This window comes from Eublepharis macularius, chromosome 11 (assembly GCF_028583425.1).
Source record: "Eublepharis macularius isolate TG4126 chromosome 11, MPM_Emac_v1.0, whole genome shotgun sequence".
Lineage (NCBI taxonomy): Eukaryota > Metazoa > Chordata > Lepidosauria > Squamata > Eublepharidae > Eublepharis > Eublepharis macularius.
The window spans coordinates 81,853,291-81,879,511 of NC_072800.1; the positions used below are offsets into that span (position 1 = coordinate 81,853,291).

A 26,221-nucleotide genomic window follows, 5' to 3' on the forward strand; every position below is an offset into this window, starting at 1 on the left:
TGCAGCTGCAATTAGCCCTTGATGTTTAACATTGGCAAGTGAGACAGCATTCATCACATAGCTTTATGTTATCACTTTGTGGTGGTTTGGTTTGGCAAAGGTTTGTTCATTTGGCCACACCCTCATTATATGGTTTGGTACAAAAGCAGTGCTTTAGGTCTGGGTTTTCATGCCATAGTATCTTGACAGAATTTACAAAAAGTTTTGTGTAGGAGCTTAGAAGTATCATAAATGCACAGTGATTGTTATGACAGAAAATTTGCAGAGTGTTGCTTAGGGTGAACTATTTAAAAAAATTTTGCCCTGTAAAACGCGTACATACTAAATGTAACTTCTAAGAGAAAGTGGAATCCAATGCAGAAGAAACCTTCTACCTTTATGATCCACTTCCTGCAGGGTTTATACATTCCTTGGATAAGTTTTTAGTGTATATTGTTTCCTCATTCTGTAATCCTAGTACTACTACATTGGTTTATTTAATTATTTATATTCCGCCCTCCCCACATCAGCAGGCTCAGGGCGGATTACAATTAAAATTTAAAATTACATTACACAGTTTGTACGATTTAAAACCATAAAGCATTTTGGGTAACGTATGCTGCCTGATAGAACTATTTTCTGTAATTTGTAATCTGCCTTGAACCTCTGTAAGGAAGAAATGAAGCAAATAAATAAAACCTTTCATATAATAAATAAAACCTATCTTTTTCATTAGTAGAACAGAAACAAAAGTTGCTTAATCCAACGACATCAGAGACAACACTGACATGTGTAAACATCTTTAGTTAATATTTTCTTTAAAATTAAGTACTGCAGCCTATAGGAGTTAGCTTAACAACATATAAGCTGAAATGTTCTGACTTTTGTCTTGCTTATCTCCCCCCTTCTCACATTCTGTTATGAAAATCTCACTGAAAACACATTTCAGCATCTGAGGATGGTTTAAGGAAAAATTGTCTTGAAGTAAAGCGAAGACATTTGCAATCTTGGTTTTCCAAAATTTAAACACATTTCTTTTAGGTGGGCTCAGAAGTTCATTTACAATGTTGGACTTGGAATGGTTATTGAATTATGTATTTTCTAACCATAGTATAGTAAAAAACAACTTTTTCCTCCTTGTCCTTATAAGGAGATTAGAAGAAGCATTTGACTGGTGTAAAAAGTGCTGGTTGGTTCTATTTTGTAGCTGTCTGCTGTTCCGAGTGCGCAAGATGCCATGGTTCATGCATATTCCGTGTCTTATTGAACAAATCTTACCTTAGTTACCAAGCAGTGCCTTTCGCCAAATGAGAACAATGGACTTGATATTTAATTTTTTAATATGCCATGAACATAAAAATGTTTCCTAGGTTTTTTAGAGGGCAGTGCCTATAAAGCAATGTTGGCAACTTGGCATACTTTGAAAGAGGTCACGATGTTCTGCAGGAGTCCTATGTTTTAAATCATCAGCTCTGTAAAAACATGTCAGTTTATTGCTCAGCATGGGGTGTGTGTGTGTGTAACGTGTACTGTCTTCAGTTTGGAATCTTGCATTGTATATTTGAACTCTTGCAGTGCTGGTTAAATTTTTTAAAGTTTAACAGTAGGTCATAGCGGAAGCACTTAGGATATTTCAATTTACTTTAATCATTTGAATTTTGCAGACAAATCATTGAGGGCTATCTCCTACAACCCTCAGTAATATGGTATATTTTGTTGTCAACTAAATCAATTATAGGCCTGGGTTTGGGGTGGAAACAGCCCTGGTTGTCCTAACAGATGGTCTTTGCTGGAAGAGTGCAAGGGTATTATATCTCTGTTGACTTTCCTGGACCTCTCAGCAGCATTTGATATCATTGACAAGGATTAGAGGTGTGCACCAAAAAATAAAACTAAGGGAAAAGGGGAATTTCAGATCTGGGTTTCAGAGATCTCAAAAAATCTGGGATTCCTGAAATCTTGGAAAGATTTTCTGACCCTTTTAAAACAGATTAAAGAATCCTGGATTTATTTGGCCATTATTCCCTATGGGGAAAACTATCTGACTATCCTGACTGTCCTCTAAAGATATGCCAAGTTTCAGGAAGATTGGACTGTGGGGTCTAGTTCTGTGGGCCCCTGACGAAGGTGCCCTAGCCACTCTCCATGGTTTCCTATGGGGAAAATATTTCCAAGTAGGATCTCAGGCAGACACACAGCGGCAAGACTAACAGTGGCCAAAGGCACACTCCCAAATGCACCCTCATGGGGGATTCCAACCATTCCCTGGCTTCAGTTTGGTTCTGTTGGTCTTCCTCTCGCATTAGGGAGTGTGCCTTCGGCCACTGGCAGCCTTGCCCTTGTGAGTTTCTGCTTTTTTCCTAAATCCCAGATCTGGATTGCATACTCAGAACCAGGGCTTTTTTTCTGGAACAAGAGGTGGTGGGACTCAAGACCGCACAATGACATCACTTTTGGAGAACTGGAACAAGGGGGGGGTTTAAAGTTTAAATTGCCATTGGCAAAAATGGTCACATGGCCGTGCCCCTGCCCCCTGATCTCCAGAGGGGAGCTTAGATTGCTCTCTGTGCCCCTCAGCGGAGGGCAATCTAAACTCCCCTCTCTCTGGAGATCAGGGGGCAGGGGCACCGGCCATGTGACCATTTTCAAGAGGTGCCGGAACTCTGTTCCACCACATTCCCACTAAAAAAAGCCCTGCCCAGAACAGTGTTATCCTTCTGAAGAGGCTGATTGAGTTTAAAGTACCATGCTTCATTGGTTCTGCTCTGCTTGACTGGCAGATTCCAGAAGGCAGTGCTGAGATCTGTTGCTTGGTCCATAGCATTTATGCTGTGGAGTCCTGCAAAGTTGTATCTTGTCCTCTGTAGTATTTAACATCTGCATGAAACTGCTGGAAGGCCTTTTTTATTATTTAAAGCATTTATATACCACTTTTCCTCCAAATAGGCAGTTCAAAGGAATTTTCCTTCCTTTTTTACGAGCGTAAAAGTGGGTTGAATCCCGCCAAAAATACAGATTATTTTTCCATGTGACTATACAGATACTTGGAATTAGGATTCTAGTGCCAGTAGGTTGTTTGAAGAGATCCAGTACACGATGGACTTTTCTTTGTCTTGTTTTGGCAGCTGCTTAATGTAAGTGTGATGCGTATGGAGTGCATTTCATGTTGAGTCTCCTCTGGCATCCATTAATATGTGGCTGCAAGGTGCTTAGTCACACAAAGTGGAAATACTGTATCCTCAGTGCCTGCCATTCAAGTCTTTGGCTCGCATCCTGTAGAAAATTTCTTCTGATGAAAAGGATTCTTACTTGTAGAGTGGGATTTCCTTGCCTCCCGTCTCCCAGCACATCTACAAAAGCTCCCTTGAAATGACGCTGCTAGGGGAGGAGGGTGGGAAGTAGGAGGTCTGCAGTGGGAGGGAGGAACTGGTGAAAACCCGCTCCCCCCCTTTCATTAGCACTTGATCTTATCCTATGTTTACATTTTGTTTTGAGAGAGAAATTTCTATTCGCTGTTGGGGAGGAAGCTTGAGAAGAAATAGTTAATAAAATGTGGTGTGGACATAAATGCTTAATAGCTTAGTTCTCCTGTTTTTTCCTGAAACTTCATCATAATTGTACTTTTCTATAATTTGTTTTTTATAAATTATAAAACCCAACAAGTCTTGTATTTTTCTTGTAGCCAAATACTTGCGCTCATCTAAATTGCATTAAGAGTAAAGCCTATAAGCACCTGGAATGCTGTTCTTTAAATCTTACACCAGTAGACCAGTTGTATAAATCTCATTTGCTGATGTGAATGACTCGAATTCTTCAAATGCTGGGGGAAACCACTGTGCTCGTGATGATGCCTTTCTGTAATATCCTGACTTTGGGGGCATCTTTTCCCTTTATTCATGCAAAAATTGTGTTGCTGAATAGCCTTCCTTTGGGATCTGCTTACTTGTTTAGTGGAAAGATGTACAGTTGTCAGGTTTCTTTCTTGTGGTCTGATACTGATTAATGATAAAGGAGGCTTCTGTTCTTTACACTGAATTTCTGACAGCACTAGCTGCAAAAATATATAACAAACTAAAGTATATAACCGAAAACTATTGTTTTGCTTTGTTTATTGAAAGCAATCTTGTTTGTGCCTCTGGGGTATGCATAGTTCATGAAAAGGGCTTAAAATTTGGAGTTTGTTTCAGAAATCAGGACAGTGTGTTAGAGTTGATTCCCACAAGAAGATGTCACTTTGTGCAGTAAACTTGTATTCTGTCTTCAAAATGTTCTGCAAGTTCAAAGTCTGAATTTTTAAAGTAAACAATGATCCCAAGTTGGCACAGAAATGTCATTGGGAAACACATACACCATGCACAGAGAAACTGCCCTCTAGGTATTAGCTATAAACACGTTTACTATGAGGCATGTCTTAATGTGTTTCAATTGACATAATAGTAATCCTCTTTAATATAGATTTATGGGGGGAGGAGAGAGGGCTTCTTTCTTAGTAATTATGCTTTGTGGCTTCCTTGTCTCTCATTGCTACACGACTGTAAAGTCGGCTGCCATTCATACATAAGCAAGATTTCCAGCTGGGACTTTACTTTACAGGCATCTTCTGTTTACAGAAGGATTAATGGTACGGTCCTTGTTCCTGACTCTGAGCCTGTGCAGCGCGATGGTCGTAATCTTGAAAAATACAGCCAGTGCACAAAAAATAGGTCTGAAAACATGCATTTAAAAAAACAACAACTGCTTTTGTGAGAATGAAGCTCAAACTTTAACCTTGGTGAATCGGCAGCGATTATATAGTGATACATTTGAAAGATGCAAACAGTTTGGGGTGTACGACTCAAAAGACTGATGTCCATCAAAAAGAGTAACACTTCGTAACAAAATTAATACTGATGTATTGTCGAAGGCTTTCACGGCTGGAGAAATTAATACTGTCTCGATACTGACTATACTACTCTCACACTGTGTAATTCAGCTTGAGTCTCAGTGAGAAAGGCAGACCATAAATGACATAAATAAAATAAATTAACTCTTGCTCATTAACCAAAAAGTTCTTTGGGTGGCTTATATAAAAGGATCACACAAGCAAGTCAGTATTATAGAACCAATAAAAAAAATCTAAGCACCAGTAAAAACAGTACAACTTTAATATAATCCAGCAACACCAAAAAACAAAGAAGCAACAATACTGAGTTTGCAGCAGAGTGATACACCAGTGTGGTTAGTGTGTCAGACTAGGATCTGGGAGAATCCCTCTCTACCATGGGAGCTTGTTGAGTGACCTTGGGCCAGTTGCACACACTCAGCCTAACCTGCCTCACAGGGTGGTTGTGAGGATAAAATAGAGAAGGGGAGAATGTTACAAGTAAATTGGGTTCCCCTTGGTGAGAAAAATGGGATATAATTGAAATAAATATATATTTAAAATATACTAGTATTATGACTGTGGATATATAAAAAGTTGAAAACCAGTGGGATGTATAAATTTGAAAGACTGTGTAGAAGACAGTGGAGAATGAGCCCCCCCCCGCCCCGATCTTTCAGTTGTGCTTGCCTCCCTGTTGCTACTTCCAACAGCTCTCAGTTTCTATACAAGATTTGGGAGTCAATGGGTAGTGGTGTAGGACTTTTGCTGGCGACTAGTGATCTTTGACTTTCCTACCCGTCTGTCCAGCTTCTGCTTGTGGGGGCTCACTGTGATGCCACCTTCTGGAGTTACAGGTGCTTTTCTCATAAGAAGGTAGATCTGGAATGGCTGTTCTGTCTTCTGGATGATTTTCTTGAACATCGAGATTCAAGTCCAGTAGCACCTTAAAAGACAACAAGATTTCCAGGGTATAATCTTTCAAGAGTCAAAGCGTGATTCATCAGATGTCTGATGAAGGGAGATTTGACTCTCAGAAGCTTATATCCTGAAGATCTTCCTGGTCTTTAAAGTGCCACTGGACTTGAATCTTGCTGTTCTGCATCAACACAGCTACCCACCTGACATTTTCTTGAATGAGTAGTTTCCCTATTTCTTGTGGTGGTTTCCTGATGAGAATTTTGTTTACTCTCCTTTACTGAGTAACCTAAGAACTCCAAGCTTCAGCTCTAACTTGACAGTGGAAATACTGAACCCTCCTGTCCTTTTCTTATTATTGATGATAGGGCAAAGTGCCCTAATTAGTGTAGCATTTTTCTGTTACTTTGGGGCTCCATCATTTTCTTGAATCTCTGTAATGAAATTATATAACTTTTAAAAGGTTCTTCGTGAGTTATTTTAATAGACTCTCTAGCTTGCTGAAACTCATCTGTTGCATGCTCCTTGCTACTGTGCTATATCTTTTCTGGAATGGGCAGAGAGAAACTGGGCATGTCCAACATATATATCAATGGCATACCCATGAGGTATATTTTATCCATCATGATACATTGGGGTTGATCTGTTTTCAAGAGCAAAGCATGCTATGTACTTGAGGACTTTCTAGTAACAAACAGGGCAAAACCAGTTACAACGGAAGACTGTCTTTTAACTCACTTGCCTAGGTAAAATAGACTTACTTTGGATGCCAGCTAGTCTATTTTGCTGTCTGCCATAAATGGCCTTCCATTTCCTTGATTAGAATGGTAGATAAAATTTGCCAACCCACTTTCTCAGTTGAAAGTATTAATGAAAGCTATCTGTATTTTTAAAAAGCCCTTGCAGAAATCATAAGATGTAAAGAATTCTTTAATGGAATGGAATCAGTCAGAGCTATGATGTTAGTTAATAATTTTATACCGTTTTCCCTTGGCTTTTGATGAAGTAAAAAGCAACTACACCCTCTGAAAAGCTACTTAAGGGAAGAAAACACCATCTAAGAAATACTATACAGCTTAGTACTCTGGGTTGGGTGGCTCGTGTGGCTCAAGGAAGAGCGTCTTCTGACAAGAGAAGGCACTTTCCACTGGAGGAAAGCATCTCTGCTCGTGGAATGGGTCCATGGGATCTAACTCTCTGTGTTTCAAAAACAAATTATATTTGTTCTAGGGGATCAAAGCGCGCATTCTGGAGACTCTTGTTATGCTCCTTCTTCTTGCACTGCTTATCCTTGGAATTGTGTGGGTGGCTTCAGCTCTCATAGACAATGATGCGGCGAGTATGGAGTCTTTGTATGGTATGTATGTCTTTTTAACATGCTTGTGTATGAGTTAGGACATGGAGATAAATAACCATGACCTTATTCTATCCTAATACAGTGCAGAGGAAGCAAGAGAAGTTGCTTTTGCTTGCTCATCTAGAAAATATAGGCATACTTTGCATTAAAAAAATTCCGTGGCTTCTCTTTTTAATAAAGAGCTGCTTGAAGTGACATTGCTTATATTTAGTTAATTACATTTGTTGTTAAAGTGCCTGAGTATATTCCACAAATCTGTTTGAGTGATGCTCACTATTAGTTTTAATTAAGCACAGTATCAGAATAATTGCATATTCATTTTATCTTGGATATGGTACATGGGTCCCTTTTTAATGTTACAATGGGTAGAGTAGACTGAAATAGTGCACTGTCTGAATCCATGTTAAATTTTTCTTTTCAGATCTTTGGGAATTCTACCTCCCTTATTTATATTCCTGTATATCACTGATGGGATGTTTATTACTTCTAAGTAAGTTTTGCAATCTCTGATACATTGCAAAAGTAAGTTTTGCAATGTCTCATTTTTTCCCCAGAGCATTTTCGGGTTTTCAATCCAGACTGCTTTGCCTTTTTACTATTGTTATTCATTTTGTTAGGTCTGAGCTAACAATGATGTTGATATGTAAAGAAAATATATTATAAAGGGTGCCCATTTGTTGTTAGTAGCTCTGGAATAAACAGTATCATGACATATGCAATAGTCCTTTTCTCATGCTATTGTGTCTACTAATTTTATGATAAAATGTCAAAAAAAATCACTGCACTCATGCATGGGTATCACGAAAAAGCCATGTGCTGTTGGAGTGGGAATTTTAGTGGTATTTTGAGTTGCCATAGCAACCAAAATGGCTTGCAAAAAAGTGGCAGCTATAGGAAGATGGAGAAGAGCTGCATCCAGTGAGGGCAAGGGAGTGTGTGGGCAAGGGATCCCTACAAGTTCTCTTGGATCCTCTTTTTTCATTTTCCCTTTTATTTTGCATTACTACTTTCATAACTCTGAAAAGCAGAACTAAGAATTATGTGGCAGTAGAAAAGAGCAAGAGTCCAGTAGTACCTGTAAGGCTAACAAAAATTTATATGCATGAGGTAGTTTTCCAGGGCGAAATAGTTTCTATCATGGTACTGGTACCATGCTGATCTAGGGCAGCTTCTAGTCATTTTATCGAACATACTGTCATTGGTCAGAATGGCTAGAAACTTTAGTGGTCTTGTAAGAAGTTGAAAGCTAGGTCCAGTTACTAGATAGATGCATTAGCTTATAGCTGACTATTCAAAATATTGGTGCAAAGTTATAAAGCAACTGCCATATTCAGAAAGAGCTTTCAAATTCTGTGTTATGTAGATTACTGCTCCAAATTATTGGTTGATGTCTGTTTTCCTCTGCAGTATGCACACCAGTGGGACTTTCACGAATGTTTACAGTGATGGGTCAGTTGCTTGTAAAACCAACGGTAAGCATTATACATGCTTAACTTCTCAGGATATCTAAAACTAGAAGGCCAGCTTTATCTAAGAAGATTATTTTTGGGTTTTTAGGATGGCTTTATAATTTAGTCATCTAAACAAGATTTTGCCAATCTTTATTCTCTAAACACAATTTTTTTAAATTTCATACATTTCTGAGAGGAAGTTAGCTTCATGATGTAATCCATAGTCCTAAAAACAAGTATTCATATTTCTAACAGTATAAAATTCAATCTGTACTTGATAATATAATACTTGATAGTATAAGATTCAATCTGTACTTGATAATTCTGTATATTTGCAGAATTGTGGTCTTGACCTCTGTCATCAGTTTATCATTTTATTGCAAAGTTTCCCCTGTATTTGAAGATTGCTGTTCAATATGCATAAGCTCATTTCTGTTTATGCAAATTTAAAATTGCCTGTTGAGAATTTGGAGATGGAGATAAAAACCTGGCAGGAGGCCAAGGAAAAGGTCAAGCCACCTCTTGTGAATCTTGAATATTTATAAGACCAGAGAACATGCCAGAAGGACTGGAAGTCTACTTGGTTAACTGTGCTTTGTCAAAAGCAGTTGTGTGCACATGACCTGATTGTTAACCGTTAATTGTTGCCTTGAACCACTTTTGCTGGATGGAGCATGAGCTGATGGGCAATCACTATGGGCCTGCCATATTTTGAACCCACTGCGGATAAAGGTGTCATTTTAATGTTCAGCAGCATGGGTAGCTGCAGACAGTGAGATGACCCAGATAGTTTACTGCTTCTTGTATCTTTTTGCTGTGGGCAAAATACATGTAGTAAGTGTTGTTTAAAAAGGAAGGTATGTACCTTTAGTCAGCTAAGGGCTGGTTCACACATTGACCCAGGAGTATTGGTTATTCTCTTGCACACATTCCAGTTTGTGCTACAGGTTTTATGCAGAGTGTGCTACATGAATCGCCGATGCTGCATCATTTCCAAGGAAATGTTTCATCTAGTGTCTCCTTTTCTGAACTTAGATCCTTGAAGACCTGGATGAACAGATATACATAATTACCTTAGAAGAAGAAGCCATCCTGAGGAGGCTAAATGGTAGGTAGATTATGCGTTGCTTATCCTCCTTGCATCTGGTTTTTTACAAGCAGAAATCGCTTGAAAGTGGAAAACTGTGGTCTGGATTATTTATTTATATTGAAAATATTTATATACCTCCCTGTCTGCAAGGTATTCTAGGACTTAGATATTCTTTAGACTAGTATCCCTCAGATGGGGGCATTAGATATCATAGAAAGTGATTTATGGCACTTATGGCATTGTTGGAGGTAGCTTTGAAAAAGAACTAGTTTGCATTCAATGAAAAACTTTATTGGTAAGTTAGAGGTATAGCTGTGGGTTCCTCTATGGCACCAGAGATACCCAACTTGTAGAATGGGGCTAATATGCATGCTGTGCCTAGCTTTTGATAGTAAATGTGCTGCAGCATTCTATACCAACTGGAGTCTCCAATATGTTAATGTGGCTAGTCTGATATGGGAGAAGACCTTTTTTGCAGCTGCGTTAACTTGCTTTTTAGCAGCTGTGGTAGATCCAGTATAAGCCCTGGGTTCTTAACTGAGTCAGCAATCAGTTGGACCCGATCGAAAATGGGAAGCACAGTGTACTTTAAGATCTCCACCTTCCCAACAAGCATCACTCTCATCTTGTCTGGATTCAATTTCAGTTTGTTTCCTTTCAGCCTTTTGACCACAGCTGTCAAGCAGCAACTCACGACCTCTACTGCATCACCAGGGATTTGGCAAGTGAGATATAGAGCTGGGTATCATCTGCATATTTCATAGCTACAAATGAGTTCTCCTAAAGGCTTTATATAGAGGTTGAATAATATGGAGAATAAGATTGCTCCTTATGGAACCCCACAAAATAATTCCCACACTGGAGATAGCTGGTCTCCAGCATTAACTCTTTGAGTCGATTCCATGAGGAATGATTTACATCAGTCTTAAGGCCCATCCCTGATACCTGCTTCTGCCTCCAAATTCCTCAACTGAATTACATGGTCTACTGTATCAAAGGTTGCAGATAGATCCAGGAGAACAACAAAGATGCATGGCCTTTGTCAATATTAAGGTGGAGGTCATCGCTAAACCCACCAGAGTTGTCTCTGTCCCACAGCCCAGCCTAAAACCAGACTAAGGGTCCAGCTCAAGAATTATCCAAGAAGTCCTGGAGTGGGTCAGCTACTGCTCTTTCGGTCACTTTGCCCAGAAAGGGCAGATTAGAGATTGGATGATAATTGGCTACATCATTTTTGTCTAGGGATTTTTTAATAAGTTACAGGCAGATGACTGCTTCTTTGAGTGGCTGAAGCCCTGTGTTAGTGACTGATTTATAATAATATCAAGGGTTCGTTTATATGGTCTTTACAAGATTTTAGCAACTAGGGTGGGCACAAACAGTGGCCTTTACATATGCCAGGATCTTGTCAATATCCATCACTGTAACTGGGTTAGAATGATTCAGGAGCAGACTGGGTGATGATGTAGGCGTTTCTTCTCCCTCACCTATGTTACAGCTGACATCCAGATCAAAATGTATTTGTACAGTTTTATCAGCAAAAAACTTCGCAAACGTGTTGCAGCAAGTTGTCTGTTCTTGAGAGCCAGTAAAGGCTCAGGTTATTCACTGAAGAATAATTTTGCCATATAATCCATTTTTAAGGATCAGAAGGAACTGTAATAATATATAGGATTTCCACAGGAAGGCCACTGTTTCAGAATTTGTTAACTGGAGGACACCCCTATCAGGTGTTACAGTCTGCTTACTCCAAGACCGCTGCTTGTGGTCTGTTTCAAAGTAAGAAATAAAACTGACCCTGGAAGTCTCATGTGCAGTTTGACCTGCAATCATATTTTAAGAGCATACAAAGAAATTGAAATATATTGTGTGATATTCCTGTGTGCGATAAGAAACTGACTGTCTCATTCAAAAAAACATCTAATTTAAAAGATCATTGGGTAAATAGTAATATGTATCAACCTGTTATTTCCCAACAAATCCTGTTGGGATCCAGTCCACCAAAAGGACATTTTCTATGTGGAAACTGCCCATTCTGCAAGTTTTACAAGCAGCATGAAATACTTTATTAATGCATATGACAAGAAGCAATACACTCTCAATAATTTCACCACATGCAGCTCTGAATGGGTAATACATTGTAAAATGCCCTTGTGAGACATTATCTGTTGGCAAAACCTTGAGAAATCTTTGAATACATTGCAGATTGCAAAAGTAATATCCATTTTTTAAAAAGGTGCCCGTTTGTTTCAGTACTTTGTTATGTGCCATCAAGTCGCTTACAGCTTATGACGACCCTAAGAATTAATGACCTTCAAAACCTATCATTAACATCCGTGCTCATTTCTTGCAAAGTGAAGGCTGTGGCTTCCTTTATCAAGTCAATCCATCTCATATTGGATTATCCACTTTTCTGACTGCCTTCCACTTTTCCTAGCATTATTGTCTTTTCCAGTGAATCTTCTCATTTCGTGATGTGACAAAAGTATGATAGTCTCAGTTTGGTCGTTTTACCTTCCAAGGAAAATTCAGGATTCATTTGATCTAGAACTATTTGTCTTTTTGGCCATCCTTGGTATCCGTGTAACTCTCCTTCAACACCACATTTCAAATGAGCCAATCTTCTTCTGGTACTCTTTCTTCATTGTTCAACCTACACAGCCGTCAGGGCCAGATCGAGGGGGGGCAGGGGGGTAGTCTGCCCCCGGCGCTGCCAAGGAGGGGGCGCCGGGCACAGCTGCCAGCCATTGGGAGCACACAGGTGGCTTCCCAGCTCCCTGTGCTACCTTTCACCAGCCCTGCAGGACAGGGGGCGCCTGGCTTGCCGCACGCCCCCTGTCCTGCGGAGCAGGCAAAAAGCAGCACGGGGGGGCTGCAAGGCCACCTACGCCATTCGCTTGCCCCGCAGGACGGGGTGGCCGGCTGCCCCCTGTCCCGCGGGGCAGGTGAATGGCACCTCCGTGGCACACCGCGGAGGTGCCGCCAGGAGCGCGCGTGAAGGGCTGGACTTGGGTTGCCCTGGGTGCCGGCAACCGTAGATCCAACCCTGACATCCGTAAATAATAACAGGGAATACTGTACTATGAATTACCTTGATCTTTGTCCCCAGCAACACTTCCTTATCTTTAAGGATCTTTTCTAGTTCCTTCATGGCTGCCATTCCAAGTCTCAATCTCTTTCAGATTTCTTCATTACAATCTCTCTTTTGGTTGATGAAACAAATAGAGTAGCCATTTGGAAATGCATCAGATCCAGGTTGTGCTTGTGAACATCCAGACGGAAGTTGGTTGTTGGGGGTTTTCCGGGCTGTATTGCCGTGGTCTTGGCATTGTAGTTCCTGACGTTTCGCCAGCAGCTGTGGCTGGCATCTTCAGCCTTCGACAATACATCCAGACGGAAGTTGCTAGTTAATTGTGTTTTTGGAAAAAATTTAAACACTACCCTGATGGAGGTTCAGAGAACTTGGCTTTAATTATGGAAATCAGAAGAAAAGATGGGTAGCAATAATCCTTCATCTTTCCTTGCTGGTGGATTTGAATCAGCGTTATCTCCCACCAGTGCTGGCTTCGTGTGCTATCACATAATTAAAAAGCAGAGACCTGAGCCGCTGCTTTTCCTGGGCTGTTCTAAGTGCCTGCATTTTTAGATAACATTGAGAACACTTGGGTCTTTAGCGTGTCAGTTATAACTTTATTTGCACAGGAAGTAGCTTGGAAAAAATAACTGGGACAGTTGTTAATATGTCTTGTTGAAGAGAGACTGGGATGGACTAAGAATTTTTATCATATTGTATTTCAATACCCACATCATTCTTTCTCCAAAAGAATAAAGCTAGGACTTTCTTTATATTAAAAGGGAAAAGTTGCCTTCAGCTATTGGTTTTCCTGAATCCAAGGAGAAGGGTGGGGCAGGATCAAAAATACCTATTTGATCAAAGTTATTGGCTCTGAAGGTATTCTAGCCTATGTAAGAAAGATGAAAGGTGTTGTTTTTATTGTGCACTAGTAACAGTGTAATTTTGAACTAATTGGTGCTGAACTGCCAATCATCTACAGGGAATGCAAATAGATACTCCTACAATTTCCTTTGAGGTACTGAAATATTATGTTGGGGCTGGAAGAAAAACAAAATAATACTGTTAAATTGACCTTAAATGAGTTGCTTTGTGGTTTTCTTGGAGAATCCCTTCTAATTTTTCAGGACTAGTCTGAACAAGTTCTGTCTACCAGTTTGATTTATTGGCTAGACAATGCAGACATTAAACTTTTGTGCCTGTTTGAAATAAAGTTAAGGGGGTGTACTGCGTTGAATAGCTTGTGTTGTGTTTCAGGGATCTGGTTTGGTTGTTTAAAATAGTGCATTGCTCTCTGGCAAGATATTGGGATCAGTGTTCCCTTGTAATAATTTTTGAGGAAGTTGTAAGGGCCATCATTCCTCTTCCAACATAAATACAAAGATTTGATGCATTTTTCATACTTGTATGAAAATCCCATGAGATTCAATGCAAATGTTTAAAATTCACATCCCTGTACTATGAGCATATTCAAGCTTTGTAAGTTAAACCATTGGTTCAGCTAACCCATTTTCTAAACTCTGAGATTTGAGGTGCTTCCAAGTCTTGCTAACTGAGATCTGGTTACAGGAGATGGCAGATAGGGGTGTGCAATTTGAGTTTCCAATTTGGGACCCGATTTGTAAAGATTTGGAATTTCTGAATTGGGCCCAGCATGCTGGCCTCAAATCGGAAGTGCAGAATCAAACCTCCCAAAGCAATTTGGATACTTCGGGAAGCTTTGGCAGGAAAAGGGCTGAAGTTTAAAGGGCCCTTGCCACGCTTCAGTTGGCCTGCGGGAGGGGGATCCCCCCACAGGGCAGCTGAAGGGGAGGAAGGGCCCTTGCTGTGCTTTAGCTGTCCCACGGGGTGGGGGGGATCCTGCCCATGGGCCAGCTGAAGTTTAAAGGGCTCTTTCCGCACTTTAGCTGACCCGCTTGGGGGAACCCATCCACAGGCCAGCTGAACTTTAAAGGACCCTTTCAACTTCAGCTTGCCTGCAGGGGGGCCAGCTGAAGCACGGGAAGTTTTGTCACTACTTATTTCACCCAATGGGAGGGAGAGGAGGGAACCCCCTCCTCCCCTTTCCATCAGGTGAAGTAAGTAGTGGGGCGGGAAGTTTCAGTGTGCTCCGAATCTTCACGGAGCATACCAAAGCAGGGCAATAAGCATTTTTGAAGTGGCTTGCCATTTCGGAAAGCACTTATTTTCAATTCTTTTTCCCGTTTCGGAAATTCTGAAGTGGGAAAACCGAATCTTTCTGCCCCTGCACACCCCTAATGACAGAGAATGAACCTGGAAACCTCTGGGTCAAAATATGCTCCATCCCACTTGTGACCCTTGAGACAAAACAATGAAGGAAAATACCTGTTTAGCCTGCTATCTTGTGATGTTGGAGTGTAGTTTGTATTTTTGAAGTAAAAAGTGGGTAATTAATCGAATGGGGGATGCGTTCTACAGTTTCTCATAAGATGAAGGCATCGAGCGCAATCTGCACAAAGACAATACTGAGTCAGTGTTGTAAGAGGACTCAGATAGCATTAGAGTCATGCGTCTCACCTAAACAGATGGAGAGAAGGCTCAGGGCCATTGTTCTACAGCCAGAGAACAGGGTAAACTATTGCATTATGGAATTTCCAAAAAAAATCGAAGAAACATTTATTGCAAACGGTTCTTTCAAGTTGTTAGCTATGCGTGTGGCTAGTAAGGCTCTCTACTGCCATCAGGTGGACTGTAGAGGCAAATGATATTATCCCATAATAGAATACGGTATTTTCCCTTTTATAAGCAAGTAAACTTAATTGCCAACTATTTTATAAACTAAAAAGGAATCAGAACCAATTGTTCCAGCTGTGTCTTGATTAACTGATGCCTACATTAGTAATGAAGTTTAAAAACAGGGTAGCATTTTAATGTATTAATTGGTTGCATTAAGTCTTATCCTACCCAGGGCATCATGAATTGTTGAGCAGCTGATGGTTATGCTGGGGTAAATTTATTTTTAAAAATTAGTTTATATTTTGAAGCTGTAGGCTTTGTTACTAAAAAGATTTGTTTTCAAATAACAGCCAAGGAATAAATACAAAAATAAGTGATTATTTTGTTTTACTAGATCTTGCTTAAATTGGCTGATTTTGTTCACAATAAGTTATACGTATGATAATACTCTATTGAAAGGTTCAGTGGTTATAATGTTTAAACTTGTATCCGAATATGCTGGTAGTCCCATTGTGACTGAGACTGTTTCTGTCCAAGCCATGCATTTTTTCACTTGCCACAAATATTTTCATTTTCTGTTTTCAACTTTTACTTTTCCAGCCTCTCAGGTGGCTAAGAACATACTACAGTAGTATCAGGTGCAGCAGTTTGCAGTACTCTCTTTCAAGTATTCGGTAGATTTGTAATTTTACTTACAGAAAATCTAAGGCATATTTATTTTGAAATTTTAGCAATATGCCAAATAGCACAATTTTATATGCTAACTAAGGGCCATTCCACACATGAGGTTAAATCTGGCATAAATGCTCTGATTGATGTTGATTCAGCTTGTCCTTCCTGCCTTCTGCATTGTGCAGCAGACGTTTGAGCAAGTGTCGGTGGAGTGTTCCAGGCTTTGTGATCCATGTCACAGTTTTTTAAAACTTTTGCACATGTGTTGTAATGTTGCAATGTTGCAACAACAGGTGCTCAGCATTCCCCTGTAGAGATGGGCACAAACCACAAAAAACCCAAACCATGAGGTTCATGGTTCTTGGGTTTTCACGAACCAGGAACCACGAACTGGGGCAAGTTTATGAACCAGTTCGTGGTTCGTGGGGTTTCAATGCCCCTTTCTGGCTGCTTAGCAGCATCAGGGAAAGGGGCCTTTGACAGTTTAAAGGGCCCTTTCCTGCCTTACAAGTGGCAGGTCCTTTTAAACTATCAGCTGGAAGGCGGCGGGGGGGATCCCCCCTCGCTTCCTGCCAGCAGATAGTTTAAAGGGACCTGCTGCTTGCAAGCAGCTGGGTCCTTTAAACTGTCCAAACCCCAGCCCCCTCAGCCCCAGCCCCACACTTACCTTGCCCTGCGGGCCCGTGGCGTGTTCCCCCTCCTCCCGCGAGGGGTGGGAAGGCCATTTTTGGCCTCTTCCACCACAGTGGGCCCGCAGAGCAGCGGAAGAGGCCAAAAACAGCCTTCCCACCCCTCGCGGGAGGAGGGGGAGGATGCTGCAGGCCCACAGGGCAAGGTCAGTGTGGGGCTGGGGGCCGGGTTTGGGCAGTTTAAAGGGCCCAGTGGCTTGCAAGTGGCAGGTCCCTTTAAACTATCAGCAGGTAGGTGGCAAGGGGGGATCCCCCCCCGCCTGCCAGCTGATAGTTTAAAGGGACCAGCGCTTGCAAGCTGCAGGAAAAGTTTATATGGCCATTTTCCTGGGGAAATGGCCATTTAAACTGCCCCTTTATGACTCAAATGAACCAGTAGTCTAGTTTGTGGAAACAAGCTTCCACAAACCACTGGTTCGCAAACCCCGAACCAACTTGGTTTGTGCGTTTTTTGGGGTTGTAAATAGATTCGTGCTCATTTCTGTTCCCCTCCCCTTACAAGTTCTGCTATTGGCTGATTAGACAGGATTTTGGCTCCCAGCAATGAAGCTTCACTATTGGACATATCTAGTCACGAGATAGTGGTTGGGTGGGGGGGAGCGATCTGTCGAGTAGCCCTTCACTGCTGCAGCATTCACCATTTTGTTAGCCATCACAAAATAGAACCTAAAAAATCCTTTGAACTATAAAAGTAATAAATAAATAAAATAAATAAATGAAATATGCAACCAAAGGTGCATAACTGTGGGGTCTGCCCAACCCAGAAGCAAGTGTATTTTTATTGCATGGGCCAGTCACAACGTGGCAGCATTGCATCCCTTTTTAAAAAAACGCTTCAGCGTTGTGACACTTTAAAAAGTAAAAAAAAAAAAATTAAGTGGGCAAGACTTCTGGCGCTTGGAAAGTATTTGCGGGCTACCAGTGATTGTGGTCTGCTTAAACCATATTAAAAAGTAAACCTATGATAAGGAATATTAATGCAGTAACTTTTCAGCTTAACAACCCTTTTTCAGAGAGCTGAGAAAGTTCAGAGAGCTGAGGAAGGTGGGAGTAGTTACCAGCAGGCGTCCAACCAATCAGCTCCTAGGGAAAGGAAAGGGAGGGGAGAGGAGAAGCAGAACGGGAGTAAGAATTCTGCACATACATAAGACACAGCAGCAGTGACTCAGCAGTGGCTTAAAAACCTCACAGTACGTGCACAGAGAAAAAACTCTGGGAAAAGATGGAGCAAATTTGATTCTGCCTCCTTTACACCTGTGGAACTCTAGAGATCATGAGAAGCAGAATGAAATCTGAACTGCTGCCGTTTGACAATGTGGAAAGGCCCTAAGATGTAAATGATGTAATTTAAAGCAGTACAATAAAATTAAATTGGGTAGGAAAGTATTGCCTATATTTCACTTTTCACCAAAATTTCTGTTCTTTCCTCTCGTTAAACAAATCTGAGAAAAATAGATTTTCCATAGTTTCAAAATTTTTTGAAAAATTTTGTATCCAAAGTAGGAAATAGCAATCCTTCTAGATTCAGTTGCCTAAAGCAACTGCTTTCATGGTAAGGTCAGCTGTGCAAATGGGCTTGACTGTCTGATTATCCAATGACTACTCTCTTTCAAGCTCCCTTGCTCACGGGAGGGAGTGGGAATGAAGGGATGGTATTGTGCAGTTCTCTAAGGTGTAAAAGCAGGGCTTTGTTATGTAAGATGAGACTGTTGCATTGGTGTCTTATGGCTTTTCCCAGTGTCATTCAGCACTGCTTTGTACTTTCTATCATGAATGCTTGGAGAAGTAAGAAGGAGTCTTGGTGGGCTTTTCAGAGATGCCAATAGTAGGGAGTAATTCTATATCAGATGGCACATTTTTCTGGTGAAATTTGTCTAAGGAGTTGTCAGTCGTTCTCACAGACATCAATGTCATGTAGCAATCGTTAGTGCTTTATATCATGGGGGTTAGTGGTCTTAGGCAAATGACCATACTTTTGTTTTCGGCCAGGTGTATCTTCTCCCATGGAGTATAATACAAAGCAGCTGGAACAGGAACTTAACAATGTGAAGAGCATGAAGATAAAATTGGGTAATGACATCATCCTCTTTTTGTGTGGTTTCCTGTAGATACTGGTTTGTCAAGGAGCTTTCTTTGCATTGTTATAAGCATGCATACACATACGTTACTAAAAGTGAGAACATTTTGGTGTAAACAGGAGGTCTTGTTTATAAAATACTTAGAAAGACCTGTAAGTGTCTTCGTAGCTTCAAAAACCGGGACTCTAGCAGTAACTTTAAAGACTGGCAAAAGTGACTCGTTTGCTGTATTTTTGTTGCAGTGGAGTAACTCTGCTGCCTCAACTGCGTGGTGTCTGTGAATCTTACCTGCGGGGGTCTCATGCAGGTAGCAGCCATCTTTGGAGACTTTCAGAGCTAGATAGTTTCAGTGCCAGCTGCCTTCACTTGCAGTGGCAAGCATCAGCTGTGCATGCCTGGAGTGAGCTGAGCCACTGCATTCTTCATCGACTGCTGGACCAGTAACTTCTTCATGAATTGTCTCCATCTGCAGTCACGAGCCTCTGGTTTGAAAGTCTGGAACAAGAAAATAAACCAGCACGTAAAAAAAAAATTTACTATACAGACGAATACATCTAACTCAAAAAACCCACACAGAAAACATTTTTAAACCTCCCCCGCAATGTAAAAAATCATCATCTCCATGTGCATAAACACCTACAAAGGAGAAAAAGAAATGTGAGAACCAGGACAAAACAGTGAATATTGACACTTCAGTAATGCTTTTAGACCAAGTACCCTAGCAGGACACAGGCTGCTACACAGGGACATGTTCCGCAAGGATTAGGAAATGCAGTCTTCACCTCTGTAGCACGTGCCAGAATCTCTGGAAGCACGCTTAGTGGAATCTGTCTCTGAAGGACAGGTGAGGAGGCTTCAAGAGATAGAAGCACTCCGCAAATTTGCTCTTGATTTTGAGGTGTAGATATCAGTGCTCACCAACAGGCAGATAGTGACTTAATAGCAGCCAATCCAATAAAAGCATTATGATCAGGTTTTTGGTGTTGGGGCTGTTGCACACAAATAATGCCAGATGCAAAAGTGAGGTCAGGACCTAAGACAAGCAGATGGCTCCAGTGAAGTGTCTGTGAGTTGCATCGTTTCTGTTTGCAAGAGGTGGATTGAGTATTAGAACGGCTCCCTGCATAAAATATTTCTCTCACATGCAAAGCTAGCATATTTGGGAAAATGTGCCAGAGACATGGGTAATTCTGTGGCCAAAGGCCAAAGGCCACAGAATTATTTATTTATTTATTTTATTTTATTGTATTTGTATTCCACCCTCCCCGCGAGCAGGCTCAGGGCGGATAACAGCATTAAGAACATTAAAACATTACATATAAAACATTTAAAAGCATCATACAAAAATATTAAAAATAGCAGCACGCTTTATCCTTCTTTAAGCTTCCTTTAGTGATGCTTAGTGGTAACTCAGATGTGTGTGTGTGTTTGAGAGCGCAGTCCATACCCTTGATCATTCTAGGCCAGGATTATTGATCTGTAAGCCTTTCCCAAAACTGTTTGTAGACCAGAAAGTTGCCCTAGAGCAGTGATGCCCCAGTGTGATGCATGTGGGCATTTCCAGCACCCCTTTCTTCTTCCCCCAAGCAAAGAACCAGTCCCTGGCTTTGTACCACTTCACCAGAATAGGTGCTGCTTCCAAAGATCCCCAGGATCTTTGCCTGGGGCACTCATTTGAAAACAGTTGCCTCCATTATAGGAGGATGCTTGATTTAGAACCTCCCAGTATTCTGTGATTGGACCTGGCCCCATGAGAAACATTTTGTTGTGCCCATTACCTGAATTCTGAAATTTCCCAACATGCCCACAAGGTTGGGGCTTCCTGCCCTAAGGTTTCCACAATGTACCAGTTTATAGCATTCTTGGTCTCCTTTCAGTACACTGTGATTGAGATTCATGTTAGAGAACTTCTAGTTTTCAGAATACAAAGACAATAAAGCTACCTTAAGGTTGTAAGTGTACCTCTTTTCTCTTGAAAGAACGGCGGAAAAAGGCTTCTGCCTGGGAGAGGAATCTTGTGTATCCAGCCGTAATGATACTCCTGCTAATTGAAACGGTAAGTTTCAGTTTCCTTCTGTGCTTAAAACCCATCTGTCCCTTTGAGGGTAGTGATTTTTCATGTATGTGTGAAAGCTGAACAGCAGAAATAGAAGGAATTCCTTCTCCCTTCCTCTCTCTCCTCCTGTACTATTAGCCACGGCTTTTGTTGTCCCAGTAGAGAATTTCATTGTTAATCCACAAAATGCTCGCCAATGTGAAATACAGCAAATATGTTTAAATGATCACTGACATTAGGGTGATTTTTTTCCCCATTAGGCCATTTCAGTCCTTTTAGTTGCTTGCAATATTCTTTGCCTGTTGGTTGATGAAACTGCAATGCCAAAGGGATCAAGGGTAAGATACGTTGTAATATTTACCTCTGTGAAAGATATTTTTGGGGTGTGCTTGTCTGTTTGTGGATGCAGGTCACAAAGTGAAACAGTACAATAAAATAAAAAACCTTGCAGCATAAAAATATCATAAAACAACTTTCATTGACTTAAAGTGATACTCATTAGAGTCCTCAGGCTAGAAGCAGACTATTGAAGAGCTAAAGACTATGAAAACCTTCAGTTAAAAACCTGGGTAAAAAGAAATATTTGGGCTGATGTTTAAAGAGGAGGAAGTTAGGCACCAGGAGAGTCTTGAGGGGGAGGGCAACATGCCAGAGATGATGTGCCAATACTGTAAAAGCCCTGCCTCTGGTTGCTACCCTACTGACCTCTATAGGAGAGGTACAGCGAGCAGGGCTTGAGAAACAGGTCTTAACTGGGACTGCTTGGAAGGATGTGATCCTTTAAATACCCTGGTCCCAAGCTGTTTAGAGCCTTAAAGGTAAGAACTTTCATTTTGAATTATGCTTGGAAACAGCTGGTAGCCCGGATTGACCTTTCGACACAATAGCCTCCTTTAATAGTCTGGCTGCCATAGTTTAGACCAATTGAAGGCAGCCCCATTTTAAGTACATTATAGTAATATAACCTGGTTATGATCAGAGTATGGACCGCCATTTCTAGAATGTGCACTTTGATGAAAGACTGTAGTTGGCATATCAGCTGAAGGTGGTAAAAGGCACTAGATGTCACAGTGGAGACCTTGAGCCTCCATACACAGGCCATGATGCAACTGTGCCCTCTGTCTACAAAAGTGCTCCTTTGAGGGAATGCTGCAACCCTTTCCAGAACTGGCTGATTCAGTCCTTGAGCAGTTTTTCCATTGACCAACAGCCTCTCAGTTGTTTCTGGATTATTAAAATGGAGTTCAGCCTTATTTTGGTAGCAGTTGAGCAGCCACCAGTTTTTGCATAATACTTATTTTCAAAGGTGCTTCGTACATCAAATTATTATATTTATCTAACAATTTATATCTTGCCTTTCTGCCCTCATAAGGGCCACCAAGGCAGCTAACAAATTAAAACCTGCCTAATAAAATCATGTTTTAAAACCAACCAAGGCAACAGCACATCATTAAAACAATTAAAACCAGAGTTTAAAGAACATACAAAGACATTAAAACAATAATTAAAACATTTAAAACAATTAAAATATTGTGCTCAAAGACGGGATCATTTATGTGATTGTATGAAAATGTGTGTAAGGAACAACCAGGGCTTTTTTTGAGCCGGAACACCCTGGAACAGCGTTTCGGAAGCTCTTTAAAATACCCACATGTCTAGTGTCACGTGAGTATTTTAAAAATGGCATATTTTGGTCATTTTGGACTCCTTCACCCAGCAACAGCCTGGTCATTTTGGGCCCCTTTCAGCCATTTGGGGCCCAATTTTGGCCCAACATGGCCAGGATCGGGCCCCAAAAGGCTAGGATTGGGCCTCTGCTGGGTGGGGGAACACTCCCTTGCTTGGCAGCTCCCCCACCCTGGCCATTTTGGGCCCAAATCAGGCCCCAAATGGCCCCAAGTGGCCAGGATCGGGCCGCTGCCTGGTGGGTCTCTCCCATGTGGCAGCAGCCTGTTCCAGGCTGATCTGGGCCATTTCTGGTCCATTTTGGACCAATTTGGACCCGGAATGGCCTGGATCGGGCCCTAAACGGCCAGGTTCAGGCTGCTGTCCTGTGGGGGAGTGCTCTTCCGTGTGGCAAGTGCCTGTTCCAGGCTGATCTGGGCCATTTTGTGCCTGAAATGGCCCAGATCCGGCCACTGCCGGGCGGGGGAGTACTCCCCCATGGTGGAGTGGCCCATTCTGGGCCAAATCAGACCCCCCGGACCACAGGAGTGCTCACGGAGTGACCACGCCTGCTTGATGACATCACTTCTCGGAAGTAACGTCATCATGCAGTCCCGGGAGCACGCATGTTTTGAGAAGCGCACTATCTCCTCTTGGGAGTTGCCCTGGGTGAGAGTTCCCCCCCAAGCTAATGAAACAGGCCAAAGATTTGTGAATTTCGTGATATTTCGTAATAACCGTGGCCCCACAAATCACTGTTTCATGACATACGAAATAGCCCATTTCGTGATGAAATTTGCTTCATATTTCGATTCATGCCCATGTCTAGCTATAAGATGCAGCTCAGAGGTGTTCCATGAACACAGAACATTCCTGAATAAAGTTATAGAAAAAAATGTAATGAGTCATAATGGAAGAATCAGCGGAGTAGGTTCAGTGCTGTGTTTCTGATTGACTATTTGTTCTATTTCTAGCCCTCCCTCCCTGCAAGGAGGCTCAGGGCGGGTTGCAACATTATAGTCACATATAGATACATATGCATATATTAAACAAAAACTATAAAGACAAGAAAACAATAAAAACAATAATAAGACACAAGGACTTCTTCTCATGTAGCATTTCTCCTTGACTTCGCCTTCCCATGGCAGCCTGAAATGCCATTGAAATCTGCCCTGCAGGAGCAGGATTTTAGAGCACATCTGGAGTTGCTCAGGGAAAGAGGTGCTTCAAAAGTCATGCTGCATGGGTAGGAGTTCTTGTGCCTGTGGAAACTGCATATGTCGTGGATCTACCACGACATATGCGCCCTGCTGGATCTTTGTTAGATGTGTCCATAACAGCTGCTGCTACTGAAGAGAGAAGGTGTTTTACTTAAAGTACTTAATCTCTTCAGCAGCGGACACTGCATAAACAGCCAGATCATTTAAAGTTCTAGCTGATTTGGATCATTGCACCAGGACCGTTAGAAAGGAAGTATGCATTGCTTCCACTCAAGCAAGGTGTGTTTATAGAGCACTCTAACACACTGTACCAACTTATTTTGGCAGGAGTCAAAGTTATTTGTGCTTTTTAGTGGAAGTTAATATGTGTCTATAACATTTTTAATGTAAATCAGATGGGTAAAGTAAGAAGGAATATTATGGAAGAATACCTTGACAATGTACAATTAACTTAACAAAAATTATCAGAAGAAAAACTTCCATCAGAATAAATAATTGATAGCCTATCTGTCTAGGGCAATTGACGTCTTGGTACCTGAAAGAAATTAATTTTCTCTAAGTAGTGCATCATTAAATGAAGTGGAAATACAACACCTGTTAAAATTTCTTGCAGGGGCCTGGCATAGGAAATGCCTCTCTGTCCACATTTGGTTTTGTGGGAGCAGCTCTTGAAATCATTTTGATTTTGTATCCTTTCTTAAAGCAGGAATCCTGTTTAATTTTCTGGGATATTGCTAATTTACTACTATACTTGCCTAGAAGAGAGAGAATGATAAGTAAGCCATTTCCAAGCACTTAAAAGTAGTGGTGGTTCTCCCTAGCCTCCCCCCCCCGCCCCCCACTATGTGGTGCTTCAGATTTCTGCAACTTGCATTCTTTGGGGATACTTTTTTTCCTTGATTCTCACAGCTATCTTATGGTCTCCTCTGTCGTCGGCTTCTATAGCCTGCGTATTTTTGGAGATTTCACTCCCAGAAAGGATGACACAACCATGACAAAGGTAAGGTAAAACAAAGTCTGAGATGGTTGTACCTTCTTCCTTATTCCATTTTGCTACCCAAGACAAGCCAACTTCCTTGAATAGTAATTGCTTTAAATAGCTAATTTGTGGAGATTAGGATTTGTGAGCTGCGTAAACAAAAGGGAAGATTTTCAAACTCCTGAAGTGGGAAGAGGAAGGCTGGTGTCTTGTTTGTTTTGGATGACTTCCATTCACTTGTAAAAAGCCAAGAATGGCCAAACTTGTAGCTAGCTAGTGAAGGGGTTCTCCCCCCCCCTCCCCGGAAACTATTGCTAATGAGTAACTTTGATTGTGCTAAACATGCTTTAGTGGCTTGTTTAAAATGTGAAGGATTTGGTTACTTCAAGTGATGCAGGCAAATTCATTCAGTTGGAGTAATTAAAGAGGGAAATGGTTCTTCTTGGCAATCTTCTTTACTCCAGGGCTGCTGTGACTTTCCAGAACTTTCTGTTGACTTAAGAGCAACTAGTGCTGCTGAGGTTTACATTAAAAATAAAAGATATTCCCATAAATGGAATCAAAATGGCCAAGAAAGCTAACTTACCAATTTTTGAGATTTCTTCCCTGTTCAAAAAAGAGCCTCCCTCCCCACTCAAAGAAGGGTGTGTGGAGGATTTGCTTTCATCTTGTCAGGAATTTGTGGAAGTGGGAAAGTAAATAGTAGTATAGAAGATCCTTGATTAAAACTGTTGAGTAGTCCCATTATGTTCACTCAGCCCTTTCATGTACAGCATTTTGGAAATGTTTGGGAGGAAGGAGGGTGGGGGAAAACAGAAATTGTAAGCCAATGGCGTCTAGGTCAGCTTATTTACATCCTGGCTCCTTTGGACAAGGAGTCATCAGAACATTCTTTTCTTTTGATGGACTCTTGCTCCAGCTGTGGGAAATCTTTACAGTGGTATTGAGATAAGTCTCTTGTGCAAGCAGCAGTAATGGGAGCTGTGCAAGAGCACACTCGTGCCCAACGGTTAGAGAAGGGCAGCTATTTGTCTATGATTTGGTGATGCTGGAGAGGGAGTGCTTGCAGAAGTGCAACACTAACGTACGTGCTGAACATTACATGTTACTTTACGTGCTGAGTGGCCCTGGAAGGGTATGATCAGACATGTGATTGAGTGCTTCCAAGAGTGGCCCTCAAACACTAAAAAGGATGCAGAAGCATATATACCGCTTTGGGGGCTGCTGCTCTTCAGTAATGCCCAAGGAGGATGCCTGTTGCTGCTTTTTGGTACCTGGTATTTTATACTGGAATATTACTATGGGATCCAAACTGGCAGCAAGGCCAGCCTGTTGTTCGTTGTCTCATAGAGACCAAAGGCATCCCAGTTGTTGCGACTTTGCACTGTCATTCTGGATGCAGTGTAGTGGTGAACTTTAACCCAGCTAGTAGGGCC

The 26,221-nt window shown here is 41.4% G+C and overlaps 1 protein-coding gene across 1 annotated transcript in view; it reads left to right on the top strand.

Moving 5' to 3' along the window:
* LMBR1 (limb development membrane protein 1) overlaps window positions 1-26,221 on the top strand; it is a 95,841-nt gene that overhangs the window by 61,425 nt on the left and 8,195 nt on the right. Inside the window, exons 6-14 of the mRNA XM_054991107.1 lie at window positions 6,989-7,115; window positions 7,537-7,605; window positions 8,523-8,587; window positions 9,602-9,674; window positions 18,777-18,857; window positions 20,845-20,921; window positions 21,182-21,259; window positions 24,420-24,493; window positions 24,716-24,806. Coding sequence (XP_054847082.1) covers window positions 6,989-7,115; window positions 7,537-7,605; window positions 8,523-8,587; window positions 9,602-9,674; window positions 18,777-18,857; window positions 20,845-20,921; window positions 21,182-21,259; window positions 24,420-24,493; window positions 24,716-24,806 — 735 coding nt within the window. The remainder of the gene's footprint in view (window positions 1-6,988; window positions 7,116-7,536; window positions 7,606-8,522; window positions 8,588-9,601; window positions 9,675-18,776; window positions 18,858-20,844; window positions 20,922-21,181; window positions 21,260-24,419; window positions 24,494-24,715; window positions 24,807-26,221) is intronic.